Source organism: Dryas octopetala, chromosome 1 (genome assembly GCF_963921425.1).
Source record: "Dryas octopetala chromosome 1, drDryOcto1.1, whole genome shotgun sequence".
Taxonomy (NCBI): Eukaryota; Viridiplantae; Streptophyta; class Magnoliopsida; order Rosales; family Rosaceae; genus Dryas; species Dryas octopetala.
The window spans coordinates 4193583-4207454 of NC_141366.1; the positions used below are offsets into that span (position 1 = coordinate 4193583).

The window sequence follows — 13872 nt, forward strand, 5'->3', positions numbered from 1 at the left end:
GGGCTGGGCGGGGAGGGGCAGGGCTGGGCTGCGTGGAGTTGGGGATGGGTGGGGGCGTGGCTGGCATGTGCAGAGAGAGAGAGAGAGAGAGAGAGAGAGAGAGAGAGAGAGGGGAGGAGGGAAATGGGAGTGGGTGGAGAGGGAGGGGTGGCCGGAATGTGCAGTGGGTGGGAAGAGAGGGTGGCCGGCCTGCGCAGTGGGTGGAGAGGGAAAGGTTTGGTTGTTTTGTTTTTTTTTTTATTTTTAATTTAATTGAATTTTAAAGATTTTATTTTTTAAATATTATTTTAATTTAAAGTTTTATTATTTTATTAATTTAAATATTATTTTAAATATATTTTACGGTTGAAATGACAAAATTACCCTTCCACGTCAGCATTTCTAACGGGGTTATTGACGGAGTTGACGGAATCGGGTAACGTGGGAAACGGCATAAAGGTTCAGGGGGTTATCATGTAACAAATAAATGTAAGGGGGTAAAGTGAGAAAACACCTAAAAGTCAAGGGGCAAATGTGCTAATAAGCCTTTTTTCAATTCTTAAATGCATCGTTGGTTATGGATGTCATTGTTTTGGGTTCACTTCAATGCATGTGCCACATTATCTAGATAATTCCATACCCTTTTTTTTTTCTTCTAATCTTGTAGTGACTATAAGAAGCTTTTTCTATTGTTTTTATCTTGCAGACAAATGGTTCCCGGTTATCTGGATCTAATGCCGTAATATTTGATGATTAACAGCCCCAAGAAGTTGGAATAGTTTCCCATCATCATGAGGACTTGACAGACTCCAAAGTGATTAACAAGAAGGTTTCTCAGGAGATGTTTGACAGCATTGTTCGTGAGGTAGTTGAAGAAATTGGAGTACCTTCAGCTTCCCTTGTAAGTACAATCTGTAAGCTTGTTTCCTAATTATTTGTCCATGATACATGTAGTGTGTCTTTCCTGGACTGTGCGTCTAGTACCTCTTCTCCTTGTTGACTGAAAAGTATCTACTGTTGATCATTTGGTTCTAATGCAGTACGAGCCAGTGTTCATTGGTATATCGCGTAGGGAGTTGAATGTAAGACCTGCTGCATTTTTCTTCATCAAATGCAGGCTCAGCTCCGATGAAATTCAACAATTGTATTCTAATGCACAAGACAGCTTTGAGTCAACTCAGCTCTTTGCAGTTCCAATGGTTAGTTCAAATTTTGTTTGGCTTAGAGGCATCAACATGTGGTTAGTTTTTGCATAACAATCATCTTCTTTCGAACTTTTCTTTTACACATTTTCTAGTATCAAGTGCACACACAATCAATGATGGTAGAATGGCAACAGTAGTGTGCTTGTACAGTAGTGTTGTTATGATGGTGTTGTGGGCAATGTTGTTGATATTGATTGAAGATGGTTCAATAGAGATGCATAGTTATGGGGACTTGTGAGGGGAAATTGGTTAAGTGTGGTAGCAGTGTGAGGGGACATTATTTTTTTCATTAGAATCTTGTCTGGTGGAAGCATCATTTCAGAGATTAAAATGAAACTAATCATTATCAACATTGTTCTTAATTCTTATAATTTATTGAAATAGAGGACTGATTTTAGTGCTGGCCCTGTTAAGGTAGAATGGGAAAACAATTTGAGATGAATCATAATCCCTTGACTTTTTGTGTTACAATAGAAAGTTAATGAATCTCAAACTTCGGTTGTTTCAATGTAAGTTCTCATGAATTTTTCTTTATATCAGATCGATTTAGAGAACATGACATCTAAAATGCCAGGCTGCCATGAAGGTGGATTTGCTTTATACAAGTTGATGGTAGAAGCCGTGAAGAATGCTTGATGAAAGATCATAACTACGGCTCAAAGTTGTCAGCCCTTAGTGTCTCAGCTGCTTTCAGGAAGACTTCTAAGCCTCAGACTCCCTTTCTACGTTATTATTGCCGTTGATACAAAAAGGAATCAGAAGTATATTGTGTGGTTGCTCATTAATAACTATTCTCTATGCACTAACACATCATTATATAAATTTATATGTATCCTCGTTGCAAAAACTTGTTATAGATGTTGATGTGTTGATTTGTTGCCAAAAGAGTGAGAATCTTGTGGCTGTTTGATTTGTTGTTTTTGTGCTGTAAGTGACTTGTTTCTATTATATATGGTAATTAGAAGCATATGACTAGGATAAGCAATGCTGCGACACGCAAGCACATTTGGAGGCATACTTGCACAACAGACACATTACCACATGGGCAGGCATGCTTAAATTAATATTGCACTACAGCATCAATTTGTCTTTCAAAATTATGTCAGAATCACATCAACCAGAACTCAAACTGGTTTTCAGTGTTCTAGGGAAGACTTTGATGGTCAAATTTGATCTCTTTGTACATATGACAAGTGGCTTCTAAGCCATCATCGTCGTCATCCTTACCTTTGTCACAATTATGTTGGGTCGATCGGCCACATGAATTATTTTCCTGCATTCTTCTCTGTTATATGCGATATATAAATTTAATTTTGATTTAAATCTTTCTGTAAACCTTTTTCTGGAAGTCAAAACTTTAGCTGAATTGTCTTCTAAGTTAGGTGTCAACATGAAAATTAATTATTGGTTAGTTAGCCAGTTGGCACATTAGTTTTTTTTTTTTTTATCCCAACAATAATTATTTTTAAGTTTGAAGCTCAATGAGAAAGTGAGGGGGATAGTTTTGCTTGTTTATAGCATCTATGTGTTTCAATGGTATCTTGTAATTAAAGTGGAATGCCTATAAGCTCAAGGAAGGACAGTTCTGGTGAGGAAATCCAGTTGGCTTATAAGACTAAATGCTCTTCTGAACCCTTATCACTTTTTTTTTTTTTTGGTTTCCTTTTGTGGAACCATTTACCCCTTATAAAGTTTCAGTCAGATGATTTGTGTGTTTATTGTTGCTTACCCTTTAGACTTCAGTGTGTATTTCTACTTCCTAGCTGCAAGGTAAGCAAGATTCCTATTTGGTGATCCAGGTCAAAAGTGCCAATTTATGGAGAGTAGGTGGAGTCCATGAAAGAGAAAGCTAAGTAAAGAGGTAAGACCAGGTCTTATAAAAGGGCTGTTATTTGCACACTTTTTTTTCTTTCTTTTTGCACACCTTTTTGTAAAAAAAAAAATCAAAAATAAAAAATTAAAGGAAAAGACACACTCACCCCTCACCCAACACACCCCTTACTCTCAGACAAAAAAAAAAAAAAAAAACACACACCCCTCAAAAAAAAAAAAACACACCCGCCCTCCTCCCTCCCCTCCACCAAGCCCCAGCCCCGTCGCACCCTCCCTCCAGCCCCGACCCAGCCCGACCTCCTCCCTCCCCTCCACCAAGCCCCAGCCCCGTCGCACCCTCCCTCCAACCCCGACCCAGCCCACCTCCTTCCCTTCCACCCAGCCCGACCTCCTCCCTCCCCTCCACCCAGCCCCGGCCCCATCACACCCCCTCCCACCCAACCCCGTCGCACCTTCCCTCTAGCCTCGACCCACCCGGCCCACCTCCCTCTAGGTTCGGTGGATATATGCCGAATGGTTTATGGGTGTTCGGCGGTTGGCTGTCGAATGGTTTGTGGGTGTTCAGTGGGTGGTTGCCGAATGGTTTGTGGGTGTTCGGTGGGTGGCTGCAGAAGGAAGGAGAAAACAGAGAGAGAAAAGGAGGGAGGGAGGAGAGAAGAGGAGGAGGTTGGGTGCTGCTTGTGGTGGTTGGGTGAGGGAGGGAGGGGGCTGGGTGGGTGGGTCGGGGCTAGAGGGAGGGTGCGGCGGGGCTGGGGCTTGGTGGAGGGAGGGCTGCGTGGGTGGGTGTGGTCGGGTGAGGGAGATGATGGGGGGTGTGTGTGTTTTTTTTGGGTCTGTTGATGGGGTGTGCAAAAGAGAAAAAATGGAGTTGGTTTTGGGTGTGAGAAGGGTGAGTGTCTTTTCCTTTGATTTTTGAATTTTTTTTTTACAAAAGAGAGTGCAAAAAGAAAAAAAAAATGTGTGCAAATAGCAGCCATCTCTTATAATTGTCCTATAACCTATCAGTAGCTGTTCCCACTTTACCAGATGCATTGTTATGAACCCATCTTCTGTTGCTCTTCCCTTCTTTTCCAGGCACCTGACCCTAAATGGAACAATTATCACAATTCTATATTTGATATATTTAAAAAACAAAAACAAAAACTAGTTGGGTCCAACTATGATTTTACTAAGCCTAGAAGATTTCCAAGTTGCAATGCTTCTTTGCTTTGAATAGAAAAAATGGAAAATGGTCATTAGTTAGCAGGTCAGCACTCACAGAGTGTATGAAACATGGTGATAGTGATAATGACAATGAAAGCAACCCTTCTATATTAGGTGAGTCAATGGTGAAAGCAAGCAAGCCCAGTCAATTAAAACTTTAAATGTGTTAATGTGCTATATTATATTATATTTATAGATAAGTACCATATTACATGCTATAATAATATCTACCTAAATGAGAATGACAGCAACATCTAAGAGCACTATACGTGCACTGATTCCCATCAAGAAAAAAAAAAATGATAGGCTACAGACTACAGTGTCTGGAACATCATGTGCAAACCGCACGTGCGGTGGATGATTCCCATTTCTGTTGCAGGACATATATGCTTTGTTTATTTCTAATAACTCCCATGTGAGCTATGTATAGTATATTTTACCAAGTAGGTGTTCCACACTTCCACTTGTCCGTGATTAGATATACATAGCCTTTTATAGAGCACAAACAGTGTTTTTTCTGGCTTGGCTTGTATATAACATAAATCTAACATGAAATTGCATGATAAACAATTGCATTTTCTTTTGGACCAAATGATAAACAATTGCTTGATACTGTAAAACCAGCAATTATGCCAGCTTGCATTTTCTTTTTGTGCTTCCTTCGATATGAAGTACTTGTATTTTGAGTTTTTTTCTTGTTTTTTAATATTTTATTTTAGGGTAAATTACAATTTAATACCTCGAATTTCAAGTTAGTACCTCAAGTTCAGAAAGTTGCAATTTCATGCCTCAACTTTATTTTGTTTCAAGTTAATACCTCTGTTAGTCTTGCCGTCAAAAAGGCCGTTATCTATGACGTGAGACACTACTAAAATACTTTATTTCAATTTAGTACCTCAACTTTATTTCAAAAACTTGCAAATAAATAAATGTTTTCCAATTTTTATCTCAACTTCACCCTAGTTTTTTACCCATCAAATCTCTACCAAAATTATTAATCTTATACTCATTTTGAAGTTATGAATCTTCTCTTTACAACCATATAAAAATCATGTAAAATGAAGTTATGAAACCCAAGATAATTGGTCACAAAGTAGGCTACCAGAAAGTGCCAAATTTTTCAAACAAATTGACAATTTTGGATAGTCTAATTTGTGACTACTTCTTTCGCGTTTCATAGCTTCTTTTTGAATTATTTCTATATGGTTATAAAGAGAAGATTCATAGCTTCAAAATGAGTATAAAATTGTTGATTTTGGTGAAGATTTGATGAGTCAAAAGTTTGAGTGAAGTTGAGATAAAAACTGGAAAACATTTATTTATTTGCAAGTTTTGGTATGAACTTGAAAAATATGATAAAGTTGAGGTACTAAATTGAAATAAAGTTTTTTAGTGGTGTGTCATGTCATCAGATAACGGCATTTTGACGGCAAGATTAACAGAGGTATTAACTTGAAACAAAATGAAAGTTGAGACATGAAATTGTAACTTTTTGAAATTGAGATATTAACTTGAAATTCGAGATAAAGTTAATGTATTAAATGATAATTTACCCATTATTTTAAATGTGCAAGTTTATGATTCATGCTAACCATCATTGACTTGTTTATTAAAGAGATTGTGCTGCCTTGGCTTTTCATGTCATGATCTCTGTGGTTATTGTGATTGCAGTAGAGCACTAGGGTCAAGGCTTAAAGCAAAATTTTGACTAAAGTTTCCTTGTTTATAATATGGTTGGCTGCAGTAATTAATTTTTTACCCAACTCACAATTAAAAATTATTTGTATGTAGATTATTTTTAATCTTTCTCACAATATTCATGTATGCCTCACTGTTATGTGCACATCTGATCCTAATAGTTAAAAGTCAAATCGACCTAAAGAGTGAATACATGCACATACACATATTTTAATCTTGTATTCTCCTATGAGTATGAAATCCATGCCCACCAAATATTGATAAAAAAAAATATTTAAATGTCATTCGTCCAATTTTGATCTAATGGTTGTAGGCATTGACTTTTTGTTCTCATCTATAAGAATTATCTCTTAATTGTTGATATAGATGGTTGAGATGCACAATGATTATGATTAACAATCTCACAAAATAACATGGAACTTAAAAATAAAAAAAAACACTATCCTCTCTCTATATATATGTATGCATAAAAGTTTGTAGACCATTATGCAATTAAGCTGTGTATATATATAATAATAAAAGTCTTTCAAGTTGTGATATAACACATCCTAACTATTAGTTTATTTACATTTAAAATATTAGTAGGAAAATAGCTTATAGCATATAACAACTAACAAATGAATTGAAATGCTTAACTGATTGATATTTAAAAATTGTTCGGATAAGGACCTTATTTTTCTTCATATTTTCTTTTATCGTTTCTTATCCTTTGGAAAAAGAGAAGAAAAAGAAAATTCTTCTTATCGTGGGAAAATCAGCACATGGAATTTTTTTTTTTTTATAATAATAAACGTCAAAATAAAAAGATCTAAAAGGAGCAATTCTATTCTCTATTACTTTTCGAGTATTATTGACTTCGAATTCGTTGATTTTCATCTCTTTTTGGACTTAAGTCGCATCGATCATTTTGTTTTGGACTGTTACATCGATGGTTTAAGAGTCTCCCTCTCATCCACCAAAATTAAAACACACAAATATGCCTTAAATATTTACATGTAAGATCAGGACAGAAACATAATGAGGATAAGTGGGATACAATTACTTGACTTTCTGCTCTACTTGGTGAAATAACGACTCACAAAAGTCAATCATCTGCATGCATCACCCATGACCCATCTTTAGATCTAGAAGATTACACTATTTAACAGCCAAGTAATAATTTAAGTTAGAGACCGCAAATTTACGAAGGCTGGAATACATTCATGATCTCATTTATATGAGAGAAATGTGAGTAATAAATGTGCAACAAATTATATAATTTATTATTTGATGCAGCAATCATAGCAAAATATTCTCTTGTTATAAAAGTCATGGGTAAAACTTATTCTTACAAAACTAACTTGTATGAAACAGTGCTCAGTCGCTTATGTAAATACGTAGATGACATGGGGTTGTATAAATTATAATACTCCTCTTCACGGATATTTTCCCTCTAAACAAGATTATGTAAATACACATCGCTTAGATGCTACATATCTCGAAAACATCTTGGCGATGTGTGATTATGCTAACATTTGACATTTTAAATTAATTGGAATGTGTGGTCTATGTTCATACTGATATGATATATAAATAATATTACCCATCAATCTTGATTCCATTATGAGTCCACCAAAACCAATCAAAAACTATTAAAATGACCATAATCACTAATGAGAGGGATATTCCCAGCAACAAATTTGGGCAATATTCTCTGAGCTGAAAATAAGGCAATCCTGTTGGTTTTGGTCGTTGGATTGGTGTACCATTTTATAGTTGGGATCTCTCGTTATCTGTTAATCTGGATAAATCATTTGCGTTTATCAGCATTTGTCAGGTCACATGTACGCATATAAAATCGCGCGTGTTGCCACTCTCCTGCAGGGAGGTGTGAGGTGTCGTCCAAAATGTGAGTGTGGGCCCTCGTGGGTTGTAGAAAATGCGCGTGGGGTCCATTTAGTACTCCAAAAATATAATCAAGTCGGGTTTGTCTTGTCTTGGACTTGCCGTGGCAACGTGGGCGTTCTCGGGTCCGTCCAAAAACAGTCACGGTTCTACCCGCATGGGCCCCAACGCTTAGCCGACTTGGGCCCACCTTGGGCCACTGAGCGTTTCACTCTACAAAGTCTGCAATCATTGTACCCTTGAATTTACTTTACGTCTTTAGACTCCTTATAGTCTTTACCTTCCCAGTCTCCGACCAAAATGAATTTCTCAAATTAAGAATTTCACCAAAATGCAGATACAATCATACAACAAAATAGCAAATTTCTGTCCAAAAACGCCTCCAATAGTATGTTGTCCAAATAGGCAAAACTGTTTTTGAAATAATAAGATAAAACACTTTTACTGCTTTTAAATAACGTGTTTTTACAGCTACTACTTCAAAAGAATATGTACGAAAGATTTTTGATGAATTTTTAGGTGCATCTCACAAAAGTGTTGCTATTGTTAAAAGTTCTATCGAGTAAAATCGTTTCATATAGGAATGCTTTCAAATAGATTTTAAAGTTGAATGATATTTTCTTATTTCAATAGTTTTGATTGAATTATTCTCTATGAATAAAACAATTCTTTCATATAAAATTTAGGAAAACATATACAATTTGATAAGAATATGAGTATCATGTGATTTTTCTCATGCATACACATATAGTATAAGAATTTAAAGAACCATAAGAAAGAATACATGATTATGTACATTGTGTTCAAATTTAGAACACGAAGCAAACTGTAAATTAAAACGTCTTACCTTTAAACCTTCACTAATACAAGAAAATGTTAAAATTGACTTGATAAAGTGTGTCTTTAGATTTTCTTAATTACAACAAACTGTTTTTTTTTTTTTTTTTTTAAGAAAGGGATTATTAAGTGGGAAATACTGTACTGTAGTCTGTACTGCATGTGGCCCCAACAAATTGAAAATCAAAGAAGATAATTGGGAGAATAGTTTATGGTCATTAATCCAAAGGCTACTGTCAAACTTTAGATGTGATATGTTTGATAATATGAGTAGTGGCAATGGGTAGTTGATGATTTCCTCATGCTGTGACCCACTAATACTTATGGTGCTTTCCTCACCATGAATTATATTTCTAACCTTTATCAAATCCTCCAATTATATTTATGGTCTATAAAAGCAAACATGTTATATATGAAAAGTGCTGATTACAAGCAATTAAGGCGCGTCATAAACACTCCCTAAAATTGTACTAACAATTCTTTTTTACTACAATTTGTACTAACAAATTAACAATTTGTGCGTTCTCTTGAGCTCATTAATTTGGTTCACTTGTGAGTTGTGACGCAAACAAAGAGGTGTGATGTTGCAACTTCTAAGCTAGTCTCATTCATGATTTATTTCTTTAAAGTTTAAGCCACCATCTTTTCCAAGTCAAAGGAACTCAAATTATTGATCATATCATTACAAAAATAGATTTAATTCCACATATTGGGTTGTTTTTTAATTTTTTTCCTAAAATTGCAAGTTTAGATTAAATATTGGAACTCACTCAATAAATTTTATGTAACTAACCTAAAAAAGACACCTAATTAAATTTTTTTTTTCAAATCCCAAAAAATTATTTTATTTTTCCAAGTTTCAATCTAAAAAAAAGTTATTGCTTTCAAGAATTTTAATGGTTGGTATCCTGTCAATTTGGAATTATTTTTGACGCAATATAATAGAGAGCCTTTTTTCTTTCGGCACAAATACAATGGACTGAATGGAGAGCCTAAGCCAAAAATACATGAGCTTTTTTATTTTATTTTATATTCTTTTATTTTATTTTATTCTTTTATTTAAATTGTTTGTAAAAAAAGAAAAAAGAACCGTGTCCAGCTGTCCATACAGAACGCAACACTTGCGTCCTTCACTTAAAAGCGCGCGTGGTTCTGTTATTTCCGTTATTCTATTTTTTTTTGCCACTCTTCTTCTGTTTTTTTCGCTAATCCTTTTTTATTCTCCATTTTTTTTGTTTCAAAATTTTATTTTAAAATTTCTTCCTGAGCCAAGTAGCCAACGTTGTCATCAACACTGCCTTTACAAAGGGCCATCCTTTATTGGTTTTTCTGGGTGTGAAGATTTAGATTCACATAAAGTTGTTGTTGTTGGCTTGTTGCATACATGATACATGTGCCTTTTCTATTTCTTGTTGGCCTATGTTTATTATTATTATTATTATGTACTTATATTATAGCTATTCCACTCTTGCTCTTACTACCTCCGAAATATAAGGGCCTCTCAAATTTTTCTGTTTCTTTCCAAAGTGTATTATTCCCAAACATCAATTACAGCGTGTTTTCTTACAATCCCATGGTTCTCTAAAAACTGCTCCTGAATTATATGGGTTGTTTGGTTTTACATGGAGGAGAACCAAGGGGCTCCTTTCTTCAAACCCAGGTATATATGAATATATGATCATTTTTTTTTGTTTCTTTCTGCTTTCTGCTTTCTGCTTTGTGTTTTTGTTTTTGCTTGTATTAATGGTTTAATGATTGCAATATATTGGGGAAAATGAAACACCCAGAACCCAAAATTTTGTTTGTTTTCATTTTGGGGGGGCCTTGTTTGGGAATATAGGATTGGTAACTTGAGCTGTAATGTTTGCTAAGAATGGGAAATGGTATGTGGTACATGAGAGAGAGGTTTAAACCCAGATTTTTGTTTTGGAACAGGTCACTAATTTGGGATGCAGGAGAGGTCTGAACCAGAAGTGGGATATAGAAACTAAATTCCCAGGTCTTGCTTTTGTTGAATTTCAGGGTATTGTAGAAGATATCTCTTTTTCTTTGACTTGCTTTGAAGAAATGATGAGTATTTTGGATCAAAAATGCAAATTTTGATCTGGGTTTTTGCTGGAAAGAAGAAAAAAAATTCGTGAACCCTTGATTAGGATTAGCCCGAGGACGGGGAGAGATTTCTGTAACTGATTCCAATGGAGGCAGAGGCACCAGCTGAGCATCCACAAGCAGTCCAGAGGGTCCGGAAGAAGATGACGAAACAGTTAACCGGCAAGCGTGATGATACGCGTTTGCATTCGGCTGCAAGAGCCGGAAATGTGGAGGCGGTGATTGATATCCTTACCAATACAGGAGAGGCCGAATTGAAGGAATTATTGGCAAAGCAAAATTCTTCTGATGAAACAGCCCTCTATATTGCTGCAGAATATGGTTATGTTGATTTGGTCAGGGAGATTATCAAATACTATGATCTTGCTGATGCGGGAATCAAAGCAAGAAATGGGTTTGATGCATTCCACATTGCTGCTAAACAAGGGGATTTGGGTATGTCATCCATTACTGACCTCTATGTTTTCTCTTTGTGTTACTTTGTTTTTGGAGGTTAATGAATGCTTTTTTTTTTTTTTTTCTTCTCTCTTGTAGAGGTATTGCAAGTCCTTATGGAGGCTCATCCAGAATTGACTATGACTGTGGATCTATCAAACACCACAGCCTTGCACACGGCTGCAACGCAAGGACATACTGAGGTAGTGCAGTTTCTATTAGAAGCAGGCAGCAGCTTGGCAACCATTGCTAGAAGCAATGGAAAAACCCCACTGCACTCTGCAGCAAGAAATGGTCATTTGGAGGTTTTGAAAGCGCTTCTGCAAAAGGAGCCTGGTATTGCAACGCGTGTTGACAAGAAGGGGCAGACCGCACTTCACATGGCAGTAAAGGGGCAGTGTCTTGAGGTGGTGGATGAGTTAATTAGGGCGGATCCTTCGTTGATAAACATGGCTGATGGTAAAGACAACACGGCATTACATATAGCTACTCGAAAGGGTAGAGCTGAGGTAAATTGACCTTTCCCTTATCAATTTGTTATCAAAAACTGTTATGCAGACAATTCATTAAGATTTTCAAAATTGTTGATTGAGTTGAATGCATCATGGCAACTTATAATATTGGCTTCAACAATATTCTTTCCCATTCTTATGCTTATAGTATAGTCTCCTTCAGTTATGTAGGCTGATCATGGCTAGATGCTCTCATCTGCCCCCTTATCTATGCATTGCTATAATGAAACTTGAAAGATATGGCCAATTAGAAAGTCAAACGATAAGGGATTTGCTAGATTTCTATCAATTTCATTGATCACATGGTTGAGGTTGTTTCTCATGATCTGTGAAACAATGATGGGGCTGAAGTTGCTCAAAGATTACTGCATAAAGTTAAGAATATGCTTAACCATTATCAATCTCATAAGTCCAGAATCCATATATCCTAATACCAAATAGAGTGATAAATGAACCTATGTTAGAGCTGAATACAAATAATTCTGATCCACTTCTAGTAGAGGAGCCTATAGTATAGAACACCCTATGCCATTAAACATGTGAGGTGGTAGGCTGATGCACATGATGTAGAATCACACATAATGTGGCTGCCATGTAAGAATTACCTGTTTTCATGTTATAGTTCGACCATTTGTTGATTCTTTAGATGAATTTATTATATATTCTAGGACCCCTTTTACCAAATTAGAGAACAAAATTGTACTTTATTCTAGCATAACGCTGGTTTTACTTGTATGTTTGCAGATTGTTAAGTTGCTACTTAGACAAAATGAAATCGACGGAAAAGCAGTTAACAGGTCTGCGGAAACTGCCCTTGACACTGCCGAGAAAACTGGCCATGCTGATATCAAAGCCATTCTGCAGGAGCATGGTGTCCAGACTGCTAAAGAGATCAAGCCACAAGCTAAAAACCCAGCTCGAGAGCTGAAACAAACCGTGAGTGACATAAAGCACGAAGTCCACAACCAGCTAGAACACACTCGTCAAACTAGAAGACGTGTCCAAGGCATTGCCAAGCGTCTCCACAAAATGCATGCAGAAGGCCTTAACAATGCCATAAACTCCAACACTGTTGTTGCTGTCCTCATTGCCACAGTTACCTTTGCAGCCATTTTCACAGTCCCTGGCCAATACGTTGATGACCCAGAAGACATTCCTCCGGGGCAGTCACTTGGTGAAGCAAATATTGCTCCCAAACCTGCCTTTATCATCTTCTTCATCTTCGATTCCATTGCCCTTTTCATTTCTCTGGCTGTTGTGGTGGTGCAAACTTCAGTTGTAGTAATTGAGAGCAAGGCAAAGAAGCAGATGATGGCAGTCATTAACAAGTTGATGTGGTTGGCTTGCGTGCTTGTCTCTGTGGCTTTCTTGGCACTATCTTTTATTGTGGTGGGTGAACTTCAGAGGTGGCTGGCAGTTGGAGTCACAGTTATAGGAACAGTAATAATGGCTGCAACTTTGGGTACTATGTGTTTCTGGGTAGTTAGGCATCGGATTGAGGCCAAAAATTTGAGGAGCATTCGGAAATCATCGATGGACAGCAGGTCACGGTCTTGTTCCTTGTCTGCAGTCATGTCTGAATCTGAGCTCCTGAACAATGACTATAAGAAGATGTATGCAATTTGAAACTACCACTGCGCCTGCCAGATTGTTTTTTATTTTTTTTCAGCATTGGGCGTTAGCCGCGTTACAGGTCTCTATTCTATTTTATAAATTAACTTCAAAGTGTATATTATCCAAGGACCAAAGAGTTGATCATAGCTTTTTTTGTCCTTTAGAAATTTTTGGCTCTTATTATACCAGATGAGTAATATGAATAAAAGGTTTAAGCAAACATATCATCGTTGAGGGCTCAGAAAGAACTACAACCTTGGAGAATTGTTAGCTTTTGGACTGTTATGAAGTTGACAAGAGGGACTAATCACAGTGAGACAATATATAGAACAGGCCAAAGCCCAGTACAACTCAGCCAAGAAGGCTACAGAACAAGAACAGATGCTCAAAAGTAAAACACAAATGCACAGAAACCTTGAGGAAGCAACAGAAAAAAGCAACTGCAGAAATAGACAATTCATTGCCATTCCACTTCCACTTAACCAATTAATATGCAATGCACACCATAGATACATGTGAGGCAAAGTGCAGCTGATTAGGCCAGAGGCACCACTTCCATACTA

At 36.6% G+C, this 13872-nt stretch overlaps 2 protein-coding genes across 4 annotated transcripts in view; both read left to right on the forward strand.

Moving 5' to 3' along the window:
• Window positions 1–2196, forward strand: part of NUDT9 (nudix hydrolase homolog 9) — a 4417-nt gene extending 2221 nt beyond the window's left edge. Inside the window, exons 7-9 of one of the 2 annotated variants that reach the window (XM_086257027.1) lie at window positions 740–880; window positions 1020–1178; window positions 1759–2196. In XM_086257027.1, the coding sequence (XP_086113153.1) occupies window positions 740–880; window positions 1020–1178; window positions 1759–1794 (336 nt within the window). In that variant the 3' untranslated portion in view covers window positions 1795–2196. Of the gene's footprint in view, window positions 1–739; window positions 881–1019; window positions 1179–1724 lie in introns of both variants that reach the window. The other variant, XM_086257019.1, reaches the window with a different exon arrangement.
• Window positions 2197–9929: 7733 nt separating this feature from the next.
• LOC147296676 (ankyrin repeat-containing protein At5g02620-like) lies at window positions 9930–13524 on the forward strand. 2 transcript variants are annotated; one of them, XM_086228779.1, is made up of 4 exons: window positions 9930–10299; window positions 10575–11183; window positions 11283–11692; window positions 12440–13524. In XM_086228779.1, the coding sequence occupies exons 2-4, from the start codon at window positions 10835–10837 to the stop codon at window positions 13319–13321; spliced, it is 1641 nt and encodes a 546-aa protein (XP_086084905.1). In that variant the 5' UTR covers window positions 9930–10299; window positions 10575–10834; the 3' UTR covers window positions 13322–13524. The 2 variants fall into 2 exon arrangements, with proteins under 2 accessions (XP_086084905.1, XP_086084906.1); XM_086228780.1 differs by having other exon boundaries at window positions 10662–11183.
• Window positions 13525–13872: the final 348 nt, after the last annotated feature.

What these genes read in the sequence shown, in the direction of transcription:
- LOC147296676 (XM_086228779.1), top strand. Translation starts at nt 10,835, where the DNA reads ATGGAGGCAGAGGCACCAGCTGAGCATCCACAAGCAGTCCAGAGGGTC. An exon ending in TGCTAAACAAGGGGATTTGG is followed by an intron (nt 11,184 to 11,282) that starts GTATGTCATCCA and finishes TCTCTCTTGTAG; the next exon opens with AGGTATTGCAAGTCCTTATG. An exon ending in CTCGAAAGGGTAGAGCTGAG is followed by an intron (nt 11,693 to 12,439) that starts GTAAATTGACCT and finishes GTATGTTTGCAG; the next exon opens with ATTGTTAAGTTGCTACTTAG.